At 42.2% G+C, this 14,261-nt stretch overlaps 1 protein-coding gene across 4 annotated transcripts in view; it reads right to left on the bottom strand.

Moving 5' to 3' along the window:
* Nucleotides 1-14,261, bottom strand: part of MAP2K5 (mitogen-activated protein kinase kinase 5) — a 140,839-nt gene that overhangs the window by 24,266 nt on the left and 102,312 nt on the right. For all 4 annotated transcript variants that reach the window (XM_013297336.3, XM_027783355.2, XM_027783356.2 and 1 more), the window contains one exon: nucleotides 1,368-1,429. In XM_013297336.3, coding sequence (XP_013152790.2) covers nucleotides 1,368-1,429 — 62 coding nt within the window. The remainder of the gene's footprint in view (nucleotides 1-1,367; nucleotides 1,430-14,261) is intronic.

Genomic DNA, 14,261 nt, shown 5'->3' with positions numbered 1-14,261 from the left:
GGCTATTAGCCACCATCAGTTATGCTTCAGTTTGACATCTGTGGAAATTTTAACACAGGTTATCCCTCTCTCTGCCTCAATGAGAATTTTTTTTTTTAAAAAACAGTCTGTCGTCAATTTTTTTGCAAGGATAAAGCGCGTAGACCTCCACACACATCAGTTCGTTGCGCTGCAGAATCCTCCAAGCAGCACTGCGCTTTGTAAACTGAAACTATTGAAAATGGAGGCCTGTGTTACACAAACTTTAATTATTTAGTTACTTTAATTAACCGATAATCAGACCGCTTTTTGTGCCTGTATTATTTGTTACATGCTATGTCAGTCCTGAGAGGTACTTTCTCCTGTGTTGCATATTCAAAATCCAGTTTTATCAGGCGACTCTTGCTGCAGTGCTGTTTTTTTGCATATAGCAGAGAATCTGAAAACGCCGTGAAGCCCAACCTATAGACCTGCGGGGGGCCGAGGGCGTCAAGGAGGGCGCATCCCTGGAGCAGGATTCCCTCTCAGCCCCACGGCTGCAGCTTGCAGTGGCACACACTGAGATGGCTCCATCCGATTTAGCACAGCTGAGCATCCAGCCCTGGAAGCGCGTGTTTGCAGAAGCAATGGCTTCTCCATCAAACACATCGTATTTTTACAGAATTCAAGCTTGTTTCTCCTGCTGTACATAAATAGCTGCCCCCTCGCCTTTTCATTTTTTGGGGGGGTGGGTTGGAATGGGGGAGATGCGACAGTTAAAAAAAAAATAATTCCCTTCACTTTGTTTCTTTAAGAGAGCTTACCCTCAAGATTTTTATTCTCTAGTCACTCAAGAACTGTATTCTTTATCCTACAAATTCCTCCTCTCCCCAATTCTCCTTTCATTTAAAAGGTTTTCAATGAACTATTCAGTTTTAAGGAAAGAAAATATACCCAGTGGTGTGTTTTAAAATACGACTCCCAGTAAAAATTACTTACTGAAAAGCCAATGAATTAATCAAGGCTGCTTGCCTTTCTAAATATTGAGGCAATTTTATAAGTAATATTTTAAAAAAACCCTGAATAATATTATACACATGAGTCTTTGTAGCCTCTTTATCCCCAGATGAGTTCTTAGGAGTCTCAGCGCACAAGACTGCACCCACATTCAGGGCAGGTTTATTAAAACAGGAGAAACCCTTGTAAGTACTTTTACGACCCTTTGTGTAAATAACGTTTACATAATTTAAACAGTTTGCTTAGCTTTGCTGCCCCATCTGCCCAAGGCCCCCAAGTCCCTCTTCTCTCAGAAAGGATGCAAGGAAAGCCATAAGGTCTCGCAGAGCTGCAGAGTTAATGGCATGTATCATTTACATTGAGGGCATGGCATGTTTGCAAACTGAGCTTACCATTGAGTGATGAAGTGTACAAATGGCTCAGAGAACTCCCCGGCTGGAAGGACGGGCGATTCCTGGGATTGGATTGAAAGAAGAAGCAGAGTCAGAAGGAAAGAAGATAATTTTTTTTTTTTTGAGGATAGTAATATAACAGCGACAACAAAACAAAACCAAAAAAAGAAAAAACGAAGGAAGTGATAAAGGCCCCTTTTCACACAGAGAATTTGAGGGAGAAAGGTACAAATTCTTCTGAGAATGTGTTATAAAACACTGAATTTCAACTAATGAGTATTACACAATGGGTAAAAACATGTGGAAAGACACTGAGGGGAGGTGAAAAAAGGACAATGATAGCCACAGGGTAAAAAGGAAGGTAGGGAAAGTGTAAATGAGAAATTAATGATTATTTAAGTAACACACAAATGGTCTTGTAATTAACAAAGAGCTGTGAAATTATTCTTGCGTTGACCTTTGTTCTTTCACTGTATTTGCTATTTATTTACACTCATGTTTATTTACACTTATTCATTTTAGAGGCTGTCCTCATATGCTGTCTGTTCTAGATTTAAAAGGCGAAAGAATTTTTAAGAGGAAAAAAATGCAGGATTTACCAGTCCAGTGGTAGAAAATAACCACCCAGTATTTATGGAAGAAAAAAAAAAAAATCTAAAGCACGAGAAAAAAAAAAAATACAAACAGGGAACAAACAACACCACCATTTGCAAAGAAGGGCTTTACGAATTTAGGAGTTTTTCCAAGAATGACAGAGAGCTCCACTGTGTTTATAGTGTAACAGCTCAGGATGTAATGAAATTACACTGCAGAGTACTTTAACAGTGTCATCTCATTAGACCTACAGTTGGAACAAGAGAGCCACATAAAACAGGCAGCTGCAAATGACTCCATTCTCAGCTATTCTCATTTGCTATTAAAAATACCTTTCGGCATCTTTTTTCCTCCCTGACATCCCTACACAAAGTACCCTGCAAAGTATGATACATGCACCTATTTAAATTAACAAAGGAATGACTTATTTTAATCTCACTGTGCTTTGGAGTGCTTTGGCCATTTGGATGAGCAATATATCATTACATACAACCTTCCAGCGCTGCAGGCAAGAAACTCAGAGCGTGCAGCATTTGGTGGGAGCCAAACAATTTCTCTAGCACACAACTGTGTCAAATGCATGCATGTATTCATTATTGAGAATGCGAGGAAATAGCTTTGATGTAGTGGAAAAAAGAAGATGATAAAAGCACCTCTGCAATGTGTGTGCCATTATCAATGGTGGCAGATAGACACAACTGCAGAGCCTCCTATGTGATTAGTAAATATACATATAATTGCTGTGGCCAATTATCAGAAAAATGAGATCGGTAATTACAAGACAGAAAATTAACTAGAACTCTTATTAAGGCTTTGTTTCCAATTCAAACAATTGGAAACTGCTGGAAAATACAATTAAATCAAAAGTAACTGAAGAGTAAAAGGAGAAGCCAAAATTGCTTTACAATTTTCAAAGACTTCTATTAAAAACAAGGAGTGTTTGATATAACATGCCCAAATTCTCTTTGAACTTAGACCGGGTGAGGGAGAGGTTATTGTTTCTAAACTTATAAATGACATCAATATAGGAAGGTTTCCACCTGAGAGCGGAAGGGAGACAAGGAAATAAGCAGCGCAATTAAACTTTCTCCACTTCAAAGAACCGCGCATGAAAATTATTCATATTAATACAGAAAACGCAGAACAAAATGTCAGGCTTGCTTACACCGGCGCGGAGCCCAGCAGGCTTTGCCTCTCCCCACCATTTTTTCTCGTCCGGCAGAGCCTTCCTGGGCTGGGAGTAGCAAAAGCCACTTTCCCAGGTGGGACGGACTCAAAGCAGAACAGCAGGAGATACTCTGGGCACGCAGCACAGATCATTTTGTAAACCACAGGGCGAAGCTATCAGAGCCCGTTCCCTGGGGAACTGGCTCTGCCCAGCAATCTATCCCTGCTGTTTATTGTAAGAAAAATGCAAGTGAGGAGCCTGTTAGGAACGTCCCTCTAACGGGGCTGCCAGCTCGGAGCAGCCCATGCTGGGGAACACGACAGGCACGTGGCACTTCACACTCATTTGGTAGGTGATAATTTCTGCAATCACAAAGAGATGACGGACCCATAATAGAGTGAAACTGCATGATGAGAGGGCAGGAGAAGCTGATGAACAGCTCTGAAGCCACCAGCATTTCACTTTGGCTCTCCCAAGCTGCGCTGGCATGGGGGTTGCACAGTCAGGGAAGAAGCTGCTCCAGTGTCGGTACAACGCCTTGCCCGCTGCAGCGCAGCCAGGGCACCAGCTGCTCCTGCGTAAGCGTGCAAGAAAATTTCACCTGGATGAAAGGAAAGGTTAAATGCTATTTTTTGGGGCACATTTTTCTGTACAATGCATTTCAAAGCCCACCCAGGCCTACTCTCTTCTGCTGTGGACTGGTCAGTCACGGCCTTGCCTTGGCTGGTTGGCTCTCAGGAGTGAGGAAGAGATTGTGGGTGGGTGAAGATGAACACAAACTGGATCTCAGTATGAAAACTTGATGAAGACTTTAATACAGTCTTCTCAAGGATTTCAGACTGGGCACCCACAAATTTATTGGCTATTTGCCTGACAAACTGAAAGCCTTTTGGGAGAGCGCATCAATCTCAAGGAAGTACTTGCTGGCAAGTGTGTTTGAAGGAAAAAAGATCAGTGCAGATAAAAACTTTATCTCACTCCTGTACATACGAGCCAATTGCTACTTTACAGCATAGGTAAGATAGGGGAGGAGGTGGCAGGTTTTGGTTTTAGCTGAACCAGGAAAGTACAGGACCCTCAACTGCTTCTGAAGGTGAATACCAAAGAGCTGCCTCAAAAGCTGTATTTTACCTTGGTTCGAAAGAGAAAACATCCATTCAGTGTCTGCCCAGGGAAAGCAATGACTGAAACATTTCAGTTTCTGATACTATACTACGCAAGACTATTTCAGTAGTAGAACAGTGAGAGCATTTTGTAGTCAGAGCTATTTCTAGAGCGAAAGTGCTGCTGTTGCTGCCTCTCTAACTTGAGCGATCACAATGGTGTTGCATCAGGAACACAGCAAACATTTCCAAAACTACACAAAGTAAATACATCACCTATTGTATCCCCAAGTTCCCCAGACTTCAGCTGACACTCAAAGAGATGGGAATACGGGGAAATAAAGCAAAGCTACACGTCTCTACCCAGCCTGCGCTGCCTGTATAATGCAATAGAGTCACATCCGATGTAACCATCAGGATCAGAGTCCAGCCACACATCATGATGACCTGCCTTACTTTACCCACCCGCACAATGAAAACATGCTACAGAGGCAAAAAAAGTAGAAACCTGGGATTTTAAAGGAGTGAGGAAGCATTATACTCTTTTAAACTGGGAAATGGTTCTTCTATGGTCATTAAATGTTGTATCTTATAATATCACAAAGACCTATATATTGGGGATGCTGCTAACATGGCAGTAGGGACAGGAATGGTTTTAAGGGTCAGTGGACCATTGGCCTCTTATATCCCCAGGCAGCTTATTCCCAAGCCTGGCTATTTCCCAAAATATCCAAGCAACATATCCGTAACCGGGATCTGCTGCAGGAGACAATATCAGCCTCTGATTTCTCAAAACCAGCCAAGCTGTGCACACGCAGTGAGAATGGAGAAGGGCAATAGGAAAAAAGTTTGAGTGATGCCTTTGCCTTGTGAATAATGAACAGTTCAAGAAGGTCAACCCATTACAACTGAAACCGTTTAATTATTAATTATGCACAATCTATGAGCAAAAGGACAAGTTCAGAATGTTTAATGTGTGGTAACTCCGACTGGACCCTCTCTTGGCATTTTGTTATTAGCACTTGTCAGCAAGGTGCTCAGGCATAAAGAAAAAAGCACAGCAGCAGAAAATCTGAGCTAGCAGGAGGAGGGAGGGCTTTAAACTTCAAACACGGCTCCTAATATTTAATTTATAGAGTGCCAAGGCTCTGGTATAAACCTTATTGACTTCCATGGACTTAGGGGAAGTCACATTATCTAAATGAAGACCTGAGAATGAGAATACAGAGACAATCCCTCCAAAAGCCCTCTTTTGAAGGGAGTGATAACATTACTAGCTGTATCTTCTTTTTTTTCACACCTCTGAACAAAGGAAGAGTGAACCACCTAACAGCGTGTCCAGAAGTCAACCAAGCCTTTGCAATCTATGCAATAAGAGCTTGAATTACAGGTCCGAGCACTATCCTCACCTACGCTTCTCAAACCTGTTACTCAATGTCCCCTGATCTGCTTGGTCTCACTAAGCACAGCAGTAGCAGAGATGTTACTGAGTCTCAGGAAACAGATAATGCCCAGCAAACTCATAAATAAGTATGAACAAGTCACTTTCCCCCCCTTTTCTGTCCAGCCTGGAGGTTTACTTGGGCAAACTCATGAAGCAAATTCAACAGATACAGCTCTGAGGTGCTTATTTCTTTGGAAACACTCTATGTCAGTGAAATTTGGGAGTGGTTCTTGACTGGCAATATACACCGAAAGCACCTCATACTTTACACACCTTCAGAGGTCTTACCCCAACAATTTCTTGGGAGTGAAATATGTTCCCAAAGCAAGTGAAAGCCTGAGCTTTATCACATCCTTTCTGAAGAGAGGGAAATCTCACTATCTCCCTACAACAGGAAAACCAACAAATGCAGCTTTCTACATAAAACCTTCAAGGTGGCAATGGCAAAGCCCCCAGCTATGTGTTAAGATCAAACCTGTGTTCCTCCTACCTCCTCCTTCAGGGGCCAGCCTGATGGCCCGCCGCGGTGCAGAACGCTGGCAGCCTGTCATCGACACGTCCCCAGAAGAGAGCCAGGCTGCACAGCCATGCAGGCTCCAAGACGAGCTCAGCTGCACTTTGTGGGCAACAAAGCTGGTATTCCCAGCGGATCCCCACAAGTGTGCAAATAGGTTTTACTCCCTCTTCTCATCTGCTAACTCCTGCCCTGTGAAGGGTTAAATTTTCCCATTCCCCACAGCTACTGCTATTTTGCAGTACTCTCTCCTCAGTGTGAACGCCTGTGCAGAAGGAAATGCCATGGTCCTATGGCTCTATGGCCACAAGAGGGAAGTTAGCAGAACCCAGCAAACCAAACTTCAGTTCCTCTCTCCTCTGGGTTTCCCCAGCACACCCTGTCTTTGAAATGATCATCTCCTCTGGGCAGATAATCCTATTCTGCAACTTGTCCATTGATGCTGAAATGGCAGTATCTAATAAATAATGTGCGTGCTTTACAAAGCTTTTCTGGCTATCACTTCAGCCTAAAAAATCTCTAGGATTAAAGAATTTTTATGCACTCCAGCTTCTCTTTTACTAAAGCTTTCAAAGAATACACATATTTTCATACAGTAGCTGCATTCTACTTTGTGGCCAAATAGTGATTTTTAAATTTTTTTTTCTCCTGCAGACAAACTTGAGTTTTTAGATGCACCAGAAATGCTGCCAGGTGCAATTACATGGAATAAATGTGCTGCGGTTACCGAGCTGTTTCAAGGAGACCAGCAAATTACAACATTGTACATGTTCAGATTTAGTCCTACAAGGGCAAGTTACTTTCACAGCGTTCCTAAAAAACCCAAATAAAATAAAAAAAAAAATCCATTTCTGACTTTCTAGCCAATCTACTTCAAAAGCCTTGCACAAACCTAATGGCAGACGATTTCCTACAAGTAACAAGTTTGCAGAAGACAAGCAATGGCTGGAGGTGGCTCAGAGGCCCAGACTTGAAAGCATTTCTGGATTGTCCCTGCTATGCTCCCACCCCCAGCAGGAAGGTGAAAGATGATTACATCTCTGCGCCAGGTCGCTTCTTGCTCTTTTCTTAGCAGATGCCAAATGTGACAAATTATACGTGAGGGTATTTTGGTGTGAAGTTTTGTCTGCTGGGATTGGAGTGTCAGCAGTAAACTCATTTATTTCCAGATCTCTAGCTGGACGGGAACCAAGGTCGAAAGGCCAGTGTTTTATCCACCAAAACACTCAGCCTACCTTTAACACCTCAAATCACGTGAGAGCCAGCTATTCTCTCTGCAGCGCTACCCACTCCCCAAGTTCTTGAAAACAGCACGTCTGCGTTACCTACACCCGTACCGAACGCATGCAGATGTTTCTGGTTAAGTCAGTCAGCGGATACTTGGGGCCATTCGGTTGTCACTTCTGCAGCATTTGCTGCTGTGGGGTATTTTTCAGAGCCCAGAAGAGGGAAGGAAAGCAGCGGAAGAGTGTAATTAACATCAGGAATAATCTAGAGCGTACGACACGACATTTTCTACCTCTTGCCAAGCTTTGTACTTGTTAGTGCGGCTCTCCAAAGCGCCTTGCAGATAAGCATACAGGTAGCTGGGAAAACAGGTTAATCCTTTAACCGTAACTGTAATTGCTTTTCCTCTAAAACAAACATAAGAATTTTTTCCTCTCATTGCTGGTCTCTTGTCGATCATAAGCTAGCAGAGCACAGCAGTGTTTTGGGTAGATACACACACATACGCACATTTCAAATAGCTAAGGCACAGCAGCATGAAACGTAGCCTCTACCTGTGCACACCGAAGGGACTCAATTGAAAAACTAAACCCATTTGTTGTTCCCTTTTTCCTCTGTACACTCCCAATGCATTTTTATTGCTTTTTCATAAAACACTGCTGCAAATAATCAAGCATGACCATTGACATCCACAAGATTGAGTTTTAGGAACCATTAAATGAGCTTGCCCTCTTGGGAAGGTTCTTGCTCAGGTTGGTCTAAAGGTAATTATTCAGCAATTCCTACCTGTGGTTTTACCTTGTTCCTATATAAGTCTCTGAATCTCATACACTAGTAAGGTCACACTTTCTGTCTCAATAAAAGTACACCCTAAAACAACTTATTCACAGGACAAATTATAGTGAATTTGTGAACACATGCGCATGCACATGTCTATATCCTAATACCAGCCTTTCTTGCACAGAAATCTTCAACGCCCTGGAAATTTTCAGGGTTAAATATGGCTGTTCATACACTTAAATCAATACCTGAGAATCTAAAGAGAAATTCCTGAAGAAAAAATAAAGCCTGGTTTCATTCTGAGCCTTTGGAGTTTTCTTCATTTACAGAAATAGCAAAATGCGGCACTGATGCATAAGGTTAAGAAATTCAGCACTCCAGAGACAGTGGTCTTCATCGTGCTATTTGATCAAGCTGAACATCCTGCAATTTTTTAAGGCTATGCCATAGAACTGAATGGAGGCATATATTTAACCAGGTAAAAAAAGAAGGGAACAGAAACAGCGACATAGGATACACGTATTAAGTACAAGCTATTTTTTTCCATGGGAAAATTTGAAAATTTATTGACACTGAAATGCTTCACAGCTCAGTATTAACACTACACCAGCGTTAACTGATGCTGCTAAATGTTTCTAGAGTACAAATTTAAAAAGAAGAAAAAAAAAAAGGAGGTCTTTGATTTGTGGAGTTTGTAAAGTCCTTGAGCTAGATTAAACTGCAGTCTTGTGAGACCGAGTATCTCTGTGGGGGCACTTAAACGAAATGCTCAAGAAACTCATGGAAAGCTTCTCACTACTTACTCATGAAGCTATCAGAGTAAGGATTCATGAGTACAACTAATTAATTTTCCTTTTACATTTCTGCCAGAGTCATCAAAACAGGCAGGTTTTTCAATGCTGCCTCCTATTTGTAAGAAGAGGATTTGCTCCTGAAAGTCTTCACTCCTCAAGATCCAAATGTAACTGGAATAATACAATATTTTAACTAAAATTGATGGACAAAAATAGAGTTATTTTTTCTCCCTAATTCAATATAGTTTAAAAAAAAAAAAAAAAGCCCAAACAACAAGCACCTAAGTCACTATTACACTGAGACAAGCTATGGAAACTTCGCAAGTAAAATTCATTTATTTCAGGTTATGAAGAAGAAAGGGTTAGAAACTAGAGCTGATGCTTAACTACAGAGCTTTTGACCACAACTGCTCCAGTACAGTGAAACCCGGTTTACAGCAACCACCCAAGGGGCTGGCAATAATTGCTTTCCTAGAAGGGATACTCTAACTAAATAAAGGTCAAACAAAATAGCCCTGGAGAGCTTAAGGAAAATTTAAAGGAGTTGCTTAAGTCAGGAGGACTGCCTGCTGGATGCAGTCCACAGTGCAAGTTTTGTCTGCCCAACCTTCTCTGGATGCACGGCAGATATTCTGAAAGCCAAAAACCACGGGACCGAAAGGATGGGAAGGTGACGTGCCACAAAACACAGAGCTGTCACATTTGGCCTTTTGGGATTTTCATACACAAGCTGCGATCACCTAGGTGTTTTACGGAATGCTGATCTGACTAGCAATCAGGAAAAACGACATTGTTAGAAGGTTTTAGAAATACTGTATCTGGAATACATATACCTGAGGAAGTAACTAAACGGCAATTTCCTACATAATACATTTTGACATCAAGGTAACAGGGAAATAAGTAACTACAGGTTGGAAGAATCATGAAAACAATGCCACCTCTCAACTGACTGCAAGGAATGCAAAAATATGCTGTGCTCAAAGCTCTGATGTTCTTGAAAACCTAACCCCATATTTTGCTGCAAAGTCGCAGAACCCAGTAACCCGCTGCTCACCAAACTGAAAATCTAGAGCGCCCTCAATTACCTTTTAAACTGAGCATTTTCTAATGCATTAAAATGAAAATGCGTAATTATAATCAAGGCTAAGGTTCTCATAATCTCTGCCTGGAAGTGGAAGTTGATTTATTGAGTGACTTTTGCAGACATCAGCAAAGGGAACACTTAACTGGACCATGCAGGTTTGTCTGAGAGGTTGCTGGAGGTTTGGAGACTGAGCAGGGAATAGTTAAGCCTTTTTCTTTTTTTTTTTTTTTCAGCTAAAAATAAATAATCATGGGAGGCATGAAAGCAGCAGAAAGGTAAAAATGCATACCGATTTCACTTGCAATCTTTAGGTTTCAGAGTGAACCCACTAAGTGAAATCGAGTGGCCTGCATTTCTAAAATACACCATTTCTGGGGCCAACAACATTAATGGTACTATTCTGGGGCTCTCCTGTTTGTATTTCTAAATTAGCATCTGGAACAGATTCTGATGACAAATTTTTATTTTTTTTTTTAATGCACCTAGTGCTTTTGAAGCGTGATCCCATTGCTGAGTAGATTGCATTGCAAATTTTTTGGCTGCATGACTGTGAAACACAGGGCCACATCTAGGATGTCTTCCAAGCCAGGCAATGGCTCCTGCTTCCAGCAGACGCCATTCTCCTTCATGTTGGAGTGTTTCTGGAAAGACTGCATGCACAGCAAGCGATGCATGTCCTTTCCAATAGGGATTCATCTGCACTGCTCAGTGCTTTCCACGTAACATTTCGGTGAGTTGGAGACAAACTAAGTTGAGTGGTAGAATATTAAATTACTCTCAGCTCTCAAATAACAGCAGACTGCCTTTATTGCTGGCTGCGTTGCAGGATGAACTACATTAACAACTAGGCTAGCCTCATCTTTGGACCAGAAGCAGGAGTCTTAACATGGTGGGAGATGCTGCTACGATTAGGACTGTTGCTTAAATGAGCGTGTCTTATTTGTAGCTGGATCAGATTTCACTATAAGTTACCACATGTTAAAAAATAAAGGTCCTGGCAGGCGTGTATCCTAATCACACAATGCTTCTCGCTAATTTTCCCATTAAAAAAATAATCCCAGAACCAACGCCATTAAAAGACCAATAACATAATTTAACAAAAACAATCCCCAAAACCCAGAAACAAACAAACAAAAAGTCAGGCAGCCTGACATTTTCTCATTAAATTATCCTGCTTCTCAAACCACTTACTCATTCTGCAGAATTTCTGCAAGGAAATTTAAGTCCTAGAAAATAAAAAACCTGACTTTTTAAACTGCCAAAGTGACCTGCAATGTCTCATATATATTACTAAGGGTTTAAAAACAGCTGCAAAAATCTCACTATGGCAGAACGTCTAAAGAAACTCCCATGGATGGTTTTTATTCCATAGTCTGTCACCTTCGAGAGTTTGAGAAAAGTACAGGATACCTAGGTAATACAGAAGCAACCTCTTAACTAGCTCAGTCATCAATAAATCCTATGAATTAATGATTATGAATAAAGAGAAAATTAACTTTTGAGTTCCTGCTGTGTTTTGGTGGAACATGGAACAGTTCTCCAAAACCCAATGACTACCACTATAATAAGCAGCTATTAAAAAGGATCAAGGTCTCCATTCCATCATTTAAAAAACCTTCTAAGTTCTCCCATAACAGGCTCTGGAGTTTTTAGCCAGCTCCAGGGAGAAAGCCTGGGGTAAGCAAGCTGCCGGCAAAGAGCTGATTTAAGAAATGCTCTCTTCCACAGAGCTGTTTAATCACAGTTCTAGGAGCCCAAAGTCCAAACCATTCTCTGTCACACAAAAAGACGTATTAAGGGACTTCAGGAAAAATGACTCAAGAGTTTTCAACTGCAACAACTTCAGCAAATTATTATCATGGCATGAAGCTACATGGCAACCAAAGATCCTTGAGGCAGCTCGATCCCACCCTCACAGATCTGCTCCTGCCGTATCCTGTGACACCATAGCTCATCCAGAAGCTGTGCCATTACGGGAACACTGCCGTGCCCTATCTGTTTGGAAGAAGAGACGAGCTACAGATCATCACTCCTTGCTGTTCTGATCGTCATTAAGGTAGACGGGGAATTCTGTGCTGGTATCTGGGGGTTCCTACGGGGACGGGCTGCGCAGCACAGCTGCCGGAGAGGGGCTCTGCTCCTGCCTCCTGTGAGTTTTAGGACCTCCTTACAGCCAAGGGGAAAATCTGAGCCAAAATAATCGGTCTTACAACACTAAGCATTTCTAATCCTTAATACACATGGTAGCAACAACAGCTGTACGGTACCAGATAGCAAAGAGTCTTGCCCTCTCAAAAGGTCCTTGAGCATATTAGCCAAATAAGCAGGTCCCTCTGTTACTCCTCAGGAGGCACATCTCATAGAAGACAAAGTGAGAAGAGGAAAAAAAAAAAAAGTCCTAAGTTAAACACATTTTGCTTTGAAGCCCTTGTATGCAGGAAAGGGCTAGGGGTGGCAAGAGGACCTGTTAAAATCAATGCAACCCATGAGCTAGAACAAAAAAACCCCCTGAATATAAATGTCCTCTAAGACACTGTCACGCCAAGAATTTGCACTTCCAGGTGTGGCAGCCACTATCTAAATGCTATATATCTTATTAAATGACCCCCTAACAATGCACACGTACCGAGCAAATAACACTACAGAGCCAATCCATTCCCCTCTCCCCCCAGGCTCTAAACGTTATGGCACGCAACTTCCATTTAGACATCGAGTGTGCTGCAAAACAAAGCGAGCTGCACTTAAAGAACTTTCAGCTGAGCTGCGCTCTGTAACCTGACGTCTCAACGTGCCCACGAGCACTGTGCACTCTGAACCACTGCCTCCGCAGAATGATGGCTCCCTGGCACGCTGTGGAACAAAGTAAGTTAAAACAAGCAAACCCAACGTGCTAACGTTACAGCGAGCTTGGCACTCAGATGTTTACAGACTGCAAAGCTCGTCGGTTAAAGTTTTTGCGGAGCAACTCTAATCCCGAGGAAAAGATGTGAAAGCTGCAAGAAACTCTGCTGTAACCTGCAGCTCTTTAGGGCCATGCTTTACAATAGTGAGCTTAGATTTAGGTACCAGTACCAGCCCACTTAAAAGTAATTTGCCTAACAGTAGCAAAACACGGGTGAAAACATGAGCATTTTTAACTGACCTTCTTTAGGATAGAGATGGCCTTTTGCTGACAGCATCGTGCTTCGGAATTTGCATGCCTCAACCAAAGATGTACGTAACAGGAATAACAATGGATGGAAAAGATGAAAGAAACAGAATTGCCTAAAAGCCTCCCAAAGAACCAGACCATCGTAAAGAGCCAGGCAAAAGAGCTAGCACTGCTGGAGGACTGGGAGGGCTTCTTTCCTCTACACAAAGGATACGTGGTCATTTTAATTTAACTGCATCTCTCAAGGCCCAAATGTCACTTTTTAGTTCAGCAAAGCCACTATAGTAATTCTCTAATGAAAGGATGAAAGTGTTCACCGCAGGTAAGAGCAGTGGGTTTAGCAGTTCATACAAGTAGCAGTTACAGATGGAGGAAGAACTGAGTACTCGGGCATCAGGCGGGCTGTGAGCTTACATCACGCCAAACAAACGTGTTACGTGAGACAGGCTGGAAGCAGCTGACTGGTCTGAATGGACACACCACCAGTGACACCAGCCTGACGAGCTGGCAACAACGCTCTGCTAGAGGCTGAGGCAAGTCTTGAAAAAGTTAGGGCTTTTTTTTGTTTTTCCTTGTTCAAACTTCCAAATTATCATCACCATCATCACCTTATTAAATGTTAAAAACAAAGGAAAACTGAGAGCAGCCTGCCCTTGGCTAGTGCTTTGCTGTCAAGAGTTGGGACCCCTGCTTACGCCTCCGTTTGTGAAGGGGGACAGGCACTGCAGAGAAGCATTTCAATTGAGAAACGTGATGTTAGCCACTGAAACTCAGTCTGCGGTTCACACCTGGATGTCTGGCATCTCAGCTTTTTACTTTGTCCTTCTGACAAAATAAAAATGATTAGATGACACTCAGATGCTTCCCTGCTTACACCTCAGTTTTCTCTTGCTGTCAAAATACCCTTCTCGCCTACCTAAACTGCATTAAAAAAGCCCCCTATAAAGCGTGCCGTCACTTGAATGTCTCTGTTCCGACTCATCTTGGCAAATGCAGAGGATCAACTCGCACGACAAGGTCGGGGCTTCAGGGCCG

The sequence above is a fragment of the Falco peregrinus genome, chromosome 1 (genome assembly GCF_023634155.1).
Source record: "Falco peregrinus isolate bFalPer1 chromosome 1, bFalPer1.pri, whole genome shotgun sequence".
Classification (NCBI taxonomy): domain Eukaryota; kingdom Metazoa; phylum Chordata; class Aves; order Falconiformes; family Falconidae; genus Falco; species Falco peregrinus.
The sequence above is the reverse complement of the archived record's forward strand: the minus strand, read 5'-3'. Positions and strand labels throughout refer to the sequence as shown.